Below are 15079 nucleotides of genomic sequence, written 5' to 3'. Positions count from 1 at the left end.
TGCGAATTAATGGCAAAAGCCAAGCTATTAATTAATCACAGGGTTTTATAAAATTAGAGCTTCCTGTCCAGCAGAGCTAACTGCTGTGGATATAAATGCCTCATAAATTACTCACGATGGTAAAACTCAAATTTGTCTTTTACAGCAGTTCTTGTTACAAAGTCTGAATGAGAAGTGAGGTGCAGACAGAGTTGTCTTAACATTTCATGAAAATGAGTGATCCATTTAAAAAAATCGTAATTTTTTGAAACAGCTTTTGTGTTGGAAGTGTTGCCACCGCCACTGGAACACTGATTGGACTGATTAATATTGTAGTATAGACATAGTCAATGCTTTTTATTACTGAAATTTAATGTTCTTGATTCCCGATTTGAATAAAGCAGATTCAAGATGACTTCCTTTTTGTCAGGAGAGAGTGCTTTAGGGTGATCAGCGTCTTCCAGAATGCATTTTCATTCCCATGGTCTCCTCAGAAAATGGCATTTCATTGTTTTTCTTAAGCTTAACTATATATTATGAAGCTGAGTGATATTATGCCCATGTTTATATGCAAGAGGAGAGGATGGCTACATTAACAGGAAAACTTGATAAATATATTCCACTGTGGCTCATAACCTGATCTTAGGTCTGTTGCTGAGGTCTGTGCAAGAAGGTGGGGAGAGGAGTTGGAGACTTTTCTTTCTTCTTAGGTGTGCCTGTGGCCCCAAATGGAAACCAATCAAGGAGCGATTTATGTTCATTAAGTGCTTGTCAAAACTGAAAAATTTTCTAATCAACAGCAATCTAGCAGAGGCCCCTCAATGGCTGGGAGTGTCGCCTCCGCAGTATCGGCTATTTGCCTGTTACAACTCTAGGCTAGAAATCCGCTGATGATTACATTAGGCTAAGCTGCGAAGTAAATGAACCATGTCTTATTTAGGTGCAACTAGCTTCAGTGTAGTCCTGCCCCGCAGGGCACTTTATAGCGTTTTATGGCTTTAAAATTAGTGTAGCTTCCCATTTGCTGCAGGGTGCTGCATGTTATGCCTTTGAACTCAATAAGCAAAGGGAAGGGGGCCTTTTGTTTCCCCCCCCTCCCTTCTCTTCTTTTTGCAGTTTAGCAATTTTGTTTTGCATCTTTTCCAGACAGCGTTTTGCAATAAAAACGTCTGACTGCCGTGTACATGCACAAAAGTAAAGGCTTCAGCTGATACCAGTCTGCCTGGAGTTTGGGGTTTGCTCTGCCTGGGAGGGAAGGGGCCGGGGCTTTGCTTTTCCAGGCACTTGGTGCTGGTGCTGAACAAAGGCTGTGCGGGTCGCCACCGTCAGCTCCAAAAGGGGAATCATGTTCAAAACACGTGCTACCCTCAGACTTTCAAATGCCATCCAGAGATGCAGCCGTGAACTTTCTTTTCTGTAAGCACGTGTCTTTATTTTATTTTTACCTCTGATCAGGAAACAGCATCTCAGCAAAATGGCACAAAATAAAGGTGTTTTCTTAGTGGCAGGTCTGGGAAGGAGCATTTAGCTGTCTGTTCTGGGCCTGGACCTCTACCTAGCATTGGAAAAACAGGCTTGTTCTGAGACGTTTTAATAACTCAAAATGGGAAAAAAATGTCATTCTTACTTCGGTATCATTAAATACATGGAAAGGCACTGTTCCAAGGGGAATGTGGAGGTGTTACGTTTTGTACAGTGTGCACTGGGAAAGGGTGGTAGTGGAGACAGGTACGTGGTGGAAGAAATGCACGGGAGAGGAGGGAGGAGTTTTTTCTGTTAAATGTTAATGTTATGGCACATGGCAGCCTTGAGATGGGAGGTTTGGGTGCGAACCTTGAGTCCCATTCACCTAGCACCAAGATGCAAAAGATGCAACTCCAGCAAAAGGGGTTTCTCTGTAAGGCAGTCCTATTCACCGTCCAATCGAGCCTGACCAGAAGAGATCCTAAGTACTGTCTTCTACAACTGATCCTTCTGTCATCTTGGTGAGGTGTCTTGGCCAAGAAGAGCTTGCAGCATTGGCCTCTTCACTGCAATCCCAGCACAAGAGTATTGTGGAAACCTGGCCAAGTAATCTGCTTCAGCTCTTGCTCCTTGTGCACTTGTTTTCTGTTACCTTGGGAGTACTTTGTAACTGGGCTCTTCCAAGAGGAAAACACCTACCCTTAAGACTGGGGACTTTTTGCTCCTGGTTTGCGTGTGAGTAGCTGTGCAGAAAAACAAGGGGAATTCAGTTCTCAAAGTACTAGTTGATAAATACTATATTCAGTTCAGTGCTCATATGCATTGTCATGTTTAATACACTGATAATAAAATGCTGTGGTTTTGGAATACAAGCTAGGTAGCAGAAAGACTTCCCCCACCCTTTTTTTTCCTTTTTTTTTTTAACAAGGATGACTATCTCTTGTATTACAGCCATCTGAAAATCCTCATACACCATAACATTTTTTGATATCCAGAGTGTTATACACCTAAAGTGTGTGTATTCATATTCATATAAACATATTTGAAGTAAGTTAAGAATCATTCTGGGGAGGAACTGTGCTGCCGCATGCTCTGATTTCATTTACTGAAGTATTTGAGACAAATGTGGTAGACTTGAATGGTGTGAGTTTGAGTCCCAGCTTCATGGAGGAAGGGGTCAGTGTGCCTCAGCAGTGTTAAGCGTAGCTGTGGAACAAGAGTTGTTTGGCTATTGAGAAAAGTGAACAGTTTCCGCAGAAAGGAAGCAGCTAGCTGGAAGCATCACATCGTCTAGTTTTAGCTTGCAGCCGTTGGTGGAGTGTCTTCTCTGGCTTTGAGGGTCATCAGAAGCCGTTGCAATGCATGGCAGCAAGGTTGTTTGCAGCCACTGGCACTGAAAACAAAAGGGGAACCCCAAAATACTGCTTTATTTTTGGTATGTCTGCTTAGAAAACACACCTATTTGCCCAATTTTGATGTCCAAAAGGTTTTTATCCATTGAATTGGTTAAATTAATTTCTGCTGCTATAAACGGAGAGCTGTATTAGGACCAGAACTAAAGTAATTTTACTTTACATTATTCTGTGTCATGGCACATCATTTCTTTCTTACTCAAGGCAATTCATTTTGTAGTGCCGTCAAATAATATTTTGTGTCATCTTCAGTCAATGTAGTTTTTATGACTTTCGCTGGTATTTTAACAGTTTATTTAGTACTATGGATAATGGTCAATGGCCTTGAGTAGTCAAATTAACACCTCGGCAGCCCTATATTTGAGCAAACCACTAACAGTAACCTCAGGATGAAAAGCAATGAGAATCAATATAGCAAGGGTATTTTTAGGGATTATTGATTGATTGATGCGTTCTGGCCTTAACTGGAAGCAGCAGCATTGCCCCACAGCTGACTAAGATTAAGTTGCCAGTTACTGATAACTGTGGGCCATTACCTGTGTAGTATTTCACAGGCTCGCAGATTAGATGGAGACCTTTCACAGTCCTCAGATAAAGAAACTCTGGTTTTCAGTGTCAGTAGTGCCTACCAAGCTGCAGGAAAACACTATGTGCTTTTCCCCTTACTGCGCTGCTGTGAGACCTGGAGCCGGCCCCGCCGGGATGCAGCGCTGCCCGTTGTTCTGTAGGGTTGCAGGTGGGACACTGAGGGGGACATGGAGGCACCGATGGCTCAGCTCCCCCCTCCGCAGGAGGAGGCAGCCATGTTAAGCTGCGCTTCTGCTGGCGAGCTGAGAGCCGTGGGTCTCTCCGACACAACTCTCAATTGCTAGCAGGTTTCTCTCATTGCACCTCATTTGCATCTGGGACATCAATTAGCATGTTTGTTGAGGCTAATTGAATGAAACTCAATCATAGCTCTTAATTGCTTGACTATGTGAAAAGAAATCACATTAATGCAGCTAATTAAGTGTATGGCAATAGATGCAACATAATTAGGAGCAAAATGTAAAAAACAAGCGATGGCGAAGGTGCAAGAGCAGGGGTGCAGGGGACTCAGGCGCCTGGTTATCCTGTTATTAACACGTTTGGGGAGGGTTCCCTTAGCTTTGCTGCTTGTTTTTTTTTTTTTTTTCTTGTGTTGCTGAATGATGAACATGGACAACTTGAGAAGAAAAATGCAAATGGATTTGCAATTACTACTTTTTCAAGCTGTTGAGGGGCAGAAGATGGCACTTCTGGGGTGGCCCGCTGTTGAGTAGGCTCTAGGGACTTGTTAAGTGCTGTTTAAAAGTACTTGGCTTTGAATTACCCTCATGCCTTGTTAAAGGGTTTTTTCCCCTTTTTTCTCGGATCAGCATTTTCTACAACTAACATCTAGGGGAGTTATATCTGTAACATTTGCATATCAAAATCAGGCTTGCTGTCTTCTCTTTAACACAGCATATTCCAGATGACAGCAAGACCCTCATCTGTTCTAATCTGATCAAACCATACATTGCACTTCTGAAGCCGCCACGTTATTTGTAGTTTTAACTTTTATTTCCCGAGTGCAGATCTGAAGGAGCATGTGCAAGGCTGGATGATCTGCTGACTGGAAATTTGGTGCTTTCCTCTCCTGCTTCTCAGGGGAACGCGGAGATTACCGCTATGCATCTTGCACACAATGAGAGAGTCTTTATTGTTTACATTTGATATATCCCTATAAATATTTAAACTGACATTAATACCTATGTGGCATCTGTTCTGTTCGGGCACTTTGATATAATAATGGTATGGCTACAGTGCATTTATTTCCTGTTTGCCAACATTGACTTACTCTCTTGAATTGTTTATAGCTCACCTAAGCCTGTTTTACTCTCAATTAAAAGTGCTTTAATAATGCCCAGTCACATCTCACAAGTTGGCAAAGTAGCAGGAAAAATGTGCACTCTATTCATCTGACGCATTTGGAATAGAGACTTCATTATGAAATCTAAATGGAATACATTGGTTGTTGTATGTTAAATAAAAAGTGTCTATTAAAAGGAGTACATGCTGAGGTTTAGTCGCTATCTGATTAAGCCTCGTTTTACAGCCCATAAGCAATAAATGCTCAGTTATGTTCTGGTTATTGTATTTTAATTTGGGAAGAACTGACACTGCACAAGAAAGTTATGCCAACTTGATAATTTATAGATGAAACTGTTTCATTTGTTTCTATCTAGCAGCCAGTGAAGTGAGTTTTTATTAATGGATTGCCTTTGTTTCTTTTCGAAGCAGAGCTCTGTCTGCTTTCTCAGCCAGGGAACTGTTCAGACGTCCCTTCTTTACTGTTAATAATTCCCAAGCAGCAGGAGGAGGGAGAAAAAAAAAAAAAAAAAAAGGAAAAAAACCACCAAAACCAGCTCTGGTTTTGTTTTTATCACAGATTAATCTTAGCTATGAAAAAATGAATGTTAGTCAAGTAGTATACTTTTGTGTTTTGAGCAGAATATATAATTTGTGTTGTACACACTGTCAGAGGTGGAGGGGTTTTTATGAGGAAGTTGATTGTTCCCTGTATTGTGCCAGGAGTGGTTTAGATTTGGAGTGAGCTTTTAGTCCATTCAGGTAGATTTACTTGTAATATTGATGCTTTAGTGGTACACAGAGGCCCATACGCTGCAGGTTTGGAATCAGCCTAATGAATATTTGTAGTCTTTTGTGTAATACCTTGTGGTTTGATTAAATTTTGTCCTGGACGCTTGGAGAACTGGAAGAGTCATTGTCAACATGTCTTTGCTTGCACAAGCTTCACCCAGTCTTCTGTAAATTGGTCGAGTCCTACCTGAAAAGGAGCTAGAACTTTTTTCCCCAGTTTCTCCCCACAGAAGATTGTTCAAGACTAACATTCCGTTGGTTTCCAGCTTAACTCAGTTATGCCAATTTCTTTTTCCAGTCTTTGGTACAAAGTGCTTTTTTTCTTGTAGTGTATATCCTCAGACATACAACGTTTGCCTTTCATTTTGTTATATTGCATGACCTGTCCTGCATTTCTTTTCATAACATAGTCTCTTTTTGTGATTGTCCTCATGTTTGTTCCAGTTTCACTTACATTGTCTGGAATGTGAGTAACCATAATCGTGTGTACCAGGATAAGAAAACTTGTTAACGGCTTTAGCATTCACCATCTCTACTGGAAGTATCTCTTCTTATGTACCCCAGGATTGCAGATTCAGTGGCTGTCTCACCTTAATGAACTGTCATTTGTCCTCTGATAAAGACACCCATGCTCATTTGCTTTTCTGTTTTCATCTCAAGAAGCCCACAGGCAATTTAGAATATGCCATTGAAGCTGGAAAGCAAAATTACGAGGCTGTTCTTCCAGCAGCTTTTTACAGTTTATAGAACTTCACAGCTCAATTCCTCCCGAATTTCTCAGAAAACAGTGCCTTGGCTCCAGTCAGTTGGCCATTGTCTTTCCACAAGTGATGGTATTTGCTCATTTCCCCTTTGTGTGCTTTCCAAACAAGAATTAGGAAAAGCCTTTTCCACTTCTGGCTTCCAGCTTTTAGCGTGTTTACTCTAATCAGACATGATTTGCATAATTTTCTCCCTGCTGTGATTTTTTTTTTTTTGGGAGGAAGGATCACATTGTAAAGAAACAGTGTTGTAATTTCAGAAACCTTAGTAGTGCCCTTTTGTAACTTTTGTGCCTGTCAACCAGTTTCAGCCACATTTTATAGAGAAACAGATAAGTACGTAAAACAGTGAAGTAGAGAGGAGCTGCAAGTAAAACATGCTCATGAGAGACAGTCAGCCTCATCTTGTTGTTCTGTTTGGGACCTGCCAGCTGCTGAATTTGTACATGTGGCTCAGAAGCAGCCACGGCATGAGTTACCTCTTACCTTACCCACCTAGCTGTTGGTGGAGGATGTAGTAGAGCTCAAGACTTCGGGGAGTTATTTGTTGTTAAAAATGTAGACTGTATTACCTAGAAAATGGAAGGAAGGGGAAAATGTGATAGATGATGTCAGATGTAGGACAAAAGTCTTATGAAAAAAAGTCTTATGAAACTGTGTCATTAGATCTATTGCTTACAGAACTACCTGTTTGATATTGTTTTTTTTTTCTCTAATCAGGACTATATGCAGAATGTTCATGGGAAAGAAATCGATTTGCTGAGAACCACTGTGAAAGTTCCTGGAAAGAGGCCACCCCGAGCTACGTCAGCTTGTGCGCCCATTTCCAGTCCCAAAACAAATGGCCTCTCCAAGGACATGAGCAGTTTACACATCTCACCAAATTCAGGTAAGACAATTTAATGCTTGGCAAACAAGGGAAGGACTGCTTTTCCAAATGTATGTAAGCAGTTGTCACGTACCACTAGGATGGGAATTATTTCTGTTACTAATTTATAAATCCAACTAACCACTGATAGGCAACTTTTAAGCCCTCTCTGATTACTGATCTGGCCTCCACAAGAGATTCTGAATTTCTGAGTAACCTTCAACATCCACGTTTTAAATTTGTTACCTTATACTTGTCGAAAACGTACATAATTCACAGAAGTTAATATTTGTGAATAATTGATGCTGCCTTTCTACTCACTTGTTAAGTCTAATACTTTGGAAAAACAGTTGTCATTTTAAAGGGCTATTTGTGGCTTCCTGATGACACATCCACACTGCTTGTTTCCACCTTTAGAAGGATGCATAGTTTTGGACTTTCCAGCAGCAAGATTCTTCTGCAGAAAGCTATTTTATTTTGTTTATGGAAGTGGTTTATAGCTCCTTGTGAGCTCTAAACAAAGAGTTTTATTGTTCACTGAAGTACTTGTCCGTACAGCTAAATGGATTTTAAAAATTGCATTAAGGAAAAGCGTTTAAGACAATTTATCTTGTAAAACGCGCAGCTTATACAAAGCACATAATGGTATAGTGTCGATATAGAAGTTCTGTCAGCATGTTTGGAATGACATCCATAAGGCACTGAGTGGCTTTTCCGTTCATGGGTAATGTAGACATCTCAAGCACAGGCTGACAAAACCACACAAGCACACTTCTGTCCCTGCGCAGTACACACTGCACAGGTAGGATGAGCAGCCGCAGGAAGGAACTTGGTGACCTGCTGTTCGAGTGTCTTCGGTTGGGTGATAATGGTTATCTTATGTTTCAAGTCAAAACGTATTCCTCTGCTTTTTCACGATGCAAATTACCCTGTGTTAGGGGAAGAGGAAGAAGGGTTTTCCTTCCAGCTTCAGATGCTGCTCTTTGAGATGAATGTTTAAATAAAAATAAAAAATAAAGCCTTGCAGCTTTACAGTGGTGCCACAGAGCAGACGTCCCTGCAGATAAACAGTTCTTGTATGGCATGTTGTATTAGTTTGGCTGGGGACCTGATAGGTCTGAAGCCATGATTTCATCAGAGCCTTTTTCAAGTTGTAACCTGTGCTTCAAGAGGCATGGAGCTGGCATTGTCACTGGAAGAGTTCATAGGAGAAAATTATTCATGGTCGGTTTGTTTTTTCCATTTTGCTTTTTAATTTAGATGACTGGGAATGGGGGGTGTTTTTCAACATATCCCATTACTTAGGGAAGAAAAGTGCTGGAGTGAATCAATATATCAACAGAAAGGCATGTGTGCTTTTAAGACATCCGAACACTCTGAAACAGGCGAAAGTCATTTGATTGCTTCAGAGAAGTAAGCTGTAGAAAACGTGATGCATACTTGTAGGTTTATAACATGGAACTGAGATATTTTGGCCTATACTTAGATTTCTGGGTACGAGGGAAGCAGCTTGTACGTGGCTTCAGTGAAACTGGCAATATTCCTTTTATTTCAGGGGTTTCTGTATATGTATTGCTATCTGTATGTGAAAATATACAGTAGGCATCTGTATCTGGTGGTAGTGTTAGCCACTGTGTAAGTATTGTGGCTATCTTGAGGTTTTGTCACACAGCAATTGCTTTGAAAGGAAAAAGTGAATTATGCTAGAAAGTGCAAATGCTAGAAAACAGCTCTGCTTTTAGGCAGTTTTTCAAATAACATGAGGGGGTTAGTTACGTCTTCTGTCTTCTCTAAGTTTCTTTATCATGTTTTTTACAAATACCAGAAGACATTTCTGTTGATGTCTGGCTATCACAGCTCAGAAGATCTACTACAATTAAAGTTTTAAACTAATTAATGCTTTCCTAACATATAAAAGAGTGTATCCAAGGAAAGGTGAACCTGATTTCTTTATCATTACCCACTTGAATGCCTTCCTTTCCCCTCTCATGCAGCTAGGAAACTATACTGATCTTTCTTTAACCTTAAGCAAGATCTTGACCTGCTTATCTTTGCATGGCTCTCTTCCCATAGATAAAGCAAACAGTGATGTATTATTTATATTACCCCTATAGTTGGTGGGAAGCATAACTGGGAGCATCTTTATAACTTACTGGGGGGAGCAGGTAAAGGTAGGTGGGACTAAACAGCTCGGTGTTCTATGTGGCAGCAGTCAGCATGCTCATACCTTGCTACCTGCTGTCTTGTGCCCACTTTGGGTGCAGAGGGTGTTGGCTAAGGTTTTAGTGAGAGAGAGGGGTCAATTCAGATGTGCACGTCTGTGCAGTTGCATTTCAGAAGTTCAGTGGCATGCATGGTGCAGTAGTTTCAGCCCTGCTGCAGTATTTTTCCACGTAGTCATTGCTTCTAAAAGTCAGGCTGGTACATTCGTTCATTATCAGCCATGATATCTCTTCTTTCAGGATTTTTCTTCTCAAAAGGAGTTTTTTGCTGAATCACCCCCAAAGTTTGTTATTTTTTTTACATAAAATTTGTTTCTTCTGCATGAGCTTCTTTGATTGAATCTTCCTTACTCTAACTAAAGGCCAGATTTGAGGTCTGTCTGGTTGTTGCATTTCTGGGCAGAGTAATCATCAGCAACAAGAGAGAGGAGCTTTATTAAGAAAGCTGCGTAATGTTTTCCAAGCCTACTGAAATCAATCAACAGCTGATTTATCCAGGCAGTGATTACTAGTTTAAAAAATAAAAAAGAGCTTACAGCAGACTAGATCTGGGAAACACCTGGCAGCAGCTCAGCTATGTATCGGTCTGTATGTCATTCCCAATACTCTCACATTGAGGTAAGATTGAAGAGAGCTGCATTGCAGACAGCGATTTTAAAATATATGGGGAGTGTTAGTATTGTAAAAATATATTGTCACAAGCTGTGCCTGGCTTGGTAGTCTCAACTTTCATGTGCTCAAGTGTATTGACAGTGGTTTTTATGCAGAGGGGTCACAGCTTCTGATCAGTGGGACACCTGTAGGTATTCACTGCTCAGCTCCCACAGTGCCAGGAGGAGTCTGGGTATCTCTGCAGTTGTCTGTCATGCAGCTAAAGATATTTGCAAATTATCCCTTGTTCTGTCTGTCATGCTGTCTCAGAGCGTTTTCTCAGTTGTTAATACAGGCACAATGTTGTCTTCATTTTGAATGATGTTTTAAAATTGATCTCGGACTGAAATTGTCTGTTACTGTTTTTCCGTTGACAAGTTTATGTACGCAGATCTGCTCTGTACAGAGGAGGTTTGGACCAAGCACCAAAAAAAATCAACACTTGCTATTTTCATTTGTAGGCATGCAAATACCCTACATTCTTACTGCTTCACATTTTAGCTCACTCCCAAAACAGTCATGTTTTGTATTTCTGTAGTTTTGCCACTGCATATTTGATATGTGGAGGAGAGTAGTATTTTCCATGCTTAGAACTGAGGACGGTATTTCATTTAGTTGTTCAATGTGATCAGGAACAGGCTAATTTTCCTTCTGCTGTTATATAATTGTGTACAGTTTAGTGAAAAAGTTACGGTATTACTAGAATACCAGTACTCAATTAAAATGTCCGAGATTGCTCCTGGAAATCAAATTCAAGTTCTTTGCGTATACACGGTGATAAGCCCAATACCACTAAAAGGATCTCTTTGATGAAATTGCATATTTTCCATTTAGTATGTTCTTAGAAAGGGTTGAAGTTACTTCCAGTCAAACATTCAGACCAGAAGAGTCAGTTTGCAAATCTTTACAGACCCTTTGTACTGTACTTAGAGTTTATTGGTCATTATCCTTGTTGACTTCTACATATTAAACGCTGGGTAGGGGAGAGGAGGTTTCAACTTTGTCGAAAAATAATTAGTAAAATTAGTCTGCATTTTAAATACTGTGCTATTGAATCTCAGGCCTGACTACTGTATGTAGTCGTACAGGAAGAATAGGAGAAGGAATTAAGCTAATTAGGGAGATTGTCATGAATTCAGGAGGGATATACCCAGTTATTGGGTAATATGAGTTGAAATATTCAAGTAGTAAGAGAAAGTTTTATGTTAGATCTGTTAATGCAGACGTCACATGCAAAAGAAAAAATTTAAAAGCATGTCATTCCCAGCACACTGAATTTCACGTTGCTTTGGGGCACTTCTCTGAACAAGATTGTTTCTCTGGTTTTAAAGACTGTTTGGTAAACACAGACATATAATAACCATCTCTGTGACAGCTATCCTGATCTGCAAGTGTGTTTACATCCCAAACATCTGGAAGCAGATCTCGGGGAAATAATCATCTCGACAACAAAAGCCAAGTTCCAATCCTTCTTGCAAGTTTCCATTTCAGAGACATAAGAAAAATAAAGACCAATCTGAGAATATATGAAGGAAAATAACATGATTGTTTCCTGCTAGGCTTCCACACTGGCACAAGAGCTGGAAAAAACATTTCCTTAGTGTGTATGTGGTAGGGCAGTAACCAATCTGGAACTAAAATGAGTGGGGAAAGGTTATATTCTCTGTAAGAAAACAAATTAGTGGAAAGTAAGGCTGCTTCCCCTCTTGCAAAGCCAAAGGGCTTACCTGGCGGCAGGTTCATTTTCTCTCTCTAGAAGTTTTGCCATGACACTTTAAAAGTAAAACCTGGTCTCTGGGCTTTCTTGTTTTCTGTGGAAGTATAGTTTGGGGTTTATCCTCTTAACAGCTGAGATTGTCTGATTCTCCTAGGCCAGGATGGGGCTGTCTTGCTTTTGTTATGTAAAGGTTTTAAATCACAGATTTCATACTAGGGCTTTATGAAAGGTGCTTGTACTTGTCTGCTAGCTTGGGAGGGTTCTGTGAGTCGGGGGAAATGGAAGCTTGTTCTGTTTAATATGCAATCCTGAAGTTGTTACTTTTAAATCAAAGATGTTTACTATTGCTTAAGTCACTTAAATAATGTAAATTTAAATTTAAATTTGCATGGTATTGGACATCATATTGTTGATGTGCCTAATCTGGAAGTACTTCAGAAGAGGATAACTTGTGGACTTGCTCAGTTCCAAGTTCATCTAACAGTTGGTAGCTTATGGGAATGCTGTTAGAGCCAGCACCCCAGTGAATCAGCCTCTGGACAATTCTCCACACCTTTTAGAAGTGGACTTGATTCTTGCTAGCTTTGGAGCAGGGCCAGGTCTGGATTTTGGTACTCCCACCTTAGGTTAGTTTTGACCTGGCAACCTGAAAGTGGACTTAATCCCGTAATCTCTTCCAGGAGTCATTTATTTCTTCTCCTGTGGTGATTCCACACCAGTGGGTAGCTCAGCACCACCACACTGCTCTCTCACTCTCCCTCCTCAAAGGACCCAGGGTAGAAAACATGACACAGAGGACTCGAGGATTAAGGCCCGGACGGACAGATTCTTTGCCAGCTCCTGTCACGGACAGAGCCAGGCAGTGAACGCCCAGAGTCGCCTTCCCCAGCTGCCCTCCTCCACCTGCTGCCCCCAGCGAGCGGCGCAGGGCAGGGGGCGATGGATGGGGGCTGCGGCTCCGCCGCTTACCTTGGTGCTCACTGCCTTGCCCTGCTGTGGCCTGGGGTCCCTCCCACAGGACGCCGGCCTTCCCCAGCCTTCCTCGTGTGTCCCCGGCCTTCCCTGCTTGGCCACGTCCACCCACTGTGCCTGGGCTCCTCTCCACGGGCTGCGGTGTGGAGACCTGCCCTGCCATGGGACCCATGGGCAGCAGGGGGACAGCCTGCTCCATGGGGGGCCTCTCTCCTGCCCTCCTTCTGCACCGACCTCGCAGGCTGGAGCTGGCTCAGCTCTCCCAGGGGGCACGGAGGCCTCCCTGCAGCCCCCGCCACCACAGCCTCCCCACGTACACATAGTGCACCTCTACAAACAACCCCAAGCCCGGGCTACAGCAGGAGCTGCTGATGTAGAAAGTTCACATCTAAAAATAGCATATGGTGTAGGGATAAATTGTTCCTGATTAACAGTTCATTTAAATAATTTGGTGCTATTAAATTTACTTATGATAGTGGATGTAGAGTATTTGAAGCCTCCTAAAATGTGTTAGCTCCATAGCCATCATTAAGTATGTTAAAGGTTATCTGCTAATGATATGTGACATTTTGGACATGTTCAAAGAACACCATCTTCACATTTTTACAAATGTGCGTTTTCTATTTGTTATTAATTGTGATAATCTATCAAATCAATGCAGTGGTCATTAAATAAACTTATTTTACACTGAAGTGCTTGGAATCAGGCTGAATTGTAATGGACTGCATTCCAGATTTTTCTTTTAAGAAGGCAGAGAATTGATTTCTAAATTAAACTGGTATACCTTTAGTGTATGACTTCTGATCTAGTGTCTTTGGATTCTAATATGTCTAATAGTTCTGTTCTTTAAACACAGCATTTTTTTTTTCTTTTAAGCCTATCTTATCTGCAGTCCTACCTATCATGTTGGGTATCCATTTTCTGTGGCACCTGAATCATAGCTGCTGAGTCCAGAGAGAGCCAATACCCTCAGATATGTGGCGTACCACATGCAGGAGGGGAAGCATGATGTACAGCTGTGGGTCTGTCTTTTCATAGATTGTTATTTCTTTATTTATTGATTGGAGGTTACTGTGGGAATTTAGCTGTTATGATCAAGCTATTAATTAGGTTCTGATTAATAAAAATGTATGTCAAGCAAAGAGCTTGCTGTCACCAGCAATTGCTCCAAAGCCTGTAGGTCTTGGATGTATTAGCAAATGTATGCAGAACTGGGTCCAAAAGTCGTGAATCTGCTCTTAACTCCTTACTTGTAGGTGACTGAGGTTTTGTGCTGGAGCACTGTTTCATCTCTGGTTTGACAATGCCAGAATTTATCTGGTTGAAGTCTTAAGAGGCCAGAGATTGTTGGTTAGCATTTTGCTACTAATTTTGTAGTGTAATGTCATACACGAGAAGACTTAACACGAATTGTTTTCTTTGCTTTAACTTGAGCATGAGTTTTACGATTCTACCACAGATCACAAACACAAGTTTGTGGCTTACTTTTGTCATTAATCACCCAAGTCAATTTTCCATTTGGTTGGGTTTGCTGTTAGTTCAGTGATATACAGCTGTAGTGAATGAAAGGAGAAGTTGTCACTTCGCACGTTTTGAAGGGAAAAAGAATCCCGGTTTTTAAGTGCATTGGAGATTTCCCTTTCATCCCACTAGAGGGTGATTCCTCAAGGTCATCTCTTCCAGTTTGTTCATGCCAAGATTTGCTCTTTCTAGAACCAGGCAGAGAGAAACTTGCAATTTCAGTTCTCTCTGTTTCCTCCTATCAGGAAAAATATTAGTGCTAATGAAGGAAATATTTGATAAAAACACTGCATTGGTTAAATCTTGGAAAAGAACAAATTAGCTTGGATTTTCAGGGCACTATAAGTTGTTTTATTAGAGAAGGAAGGAAACGACATGCTATCTTAGGATTCCTTCTTTCTTACATGGGCGAACAGTGTCCATCTCCTGACGATGAGCTAGCTAGCTGAACAGCAGAAATGTGTCGTGAACCTTCCTGTGGATGCCTGTAGATGCCAGACAAGTTGCAGGCGTTGCTGATCAGGCTGAGCCTGTTTCACTCTGGTTGATTTTATGCCTCTGTTGCTCCGTATCCTGCATAAAAATCACGGATCTGTCTTGTCTATCCGATGTAATCTTGCCGAGTTTTGATGGTTACACGTTGTAATACTAACCAGTTGGATGTTAAGACCTTTGCAAAATTGCTCATTCTTTTTCCCCCAGTGATTTTAAAATATTAAAGCCATCAGGAGGGTTGAAGCTGATTTACCAAAAGGGAAAAAAAATTCACAAATGTGTTTTGAGTATTGAACTGCCGTTGACATCTAAAGTCCCAACCATGCTGTTTTCCTCCACACTCCAGCAATCAGGAC

The 15079-nt window shown here is 41.2% G+C and overlaps 1 protein-coding gene across 3 annotated transcripts in view; it reads left to right on the top strand.

The window, feature by feature from the left end:
• The window catches only part of AGAP1 (ArfGAP with GTPase domain, ankyrin repeat and PH domain 1), a 372179-nt gene that overhangs the window by 228596 nt on the left and 128504 nt on the right, over positions 1-15079 (top strand). For all 3 annotated transcript variants that reach the window (XM_035566371.2, XM_035566379.2, XM_035566388.2), the window contains one exon: positions 6998-7166. In XM_035566371.2, the coding sequence (XP_035422264.1) occupies positions 6998-7166 (169 nt within the window). The remainder of the gene's footprint in view (positions 1-6997; positions 7167-15079) is intronic.

The sequence above is a fragment of the Cygnus atratus genome, chromosome 6 (assembly GCF_013377495.2).
Source record: "Cygnus atratus isolate AKBS03 ecotype Queensland, Australia chromosome 6, CAtr_DNAZoo_HiC_assembly, whole genome shotgun sequence".
Lineage (NCBI taxonomy): Eukaryota > Metazoa > Chordata > Aves > Anseriformes > Anatidae > Cygnus > Cygnus atratus.
The sequence above is the reverse complement of the archived record's forward strand: the minus strand, read 5'-3'. Positions and strand labels throughout refer to the sequence as shown.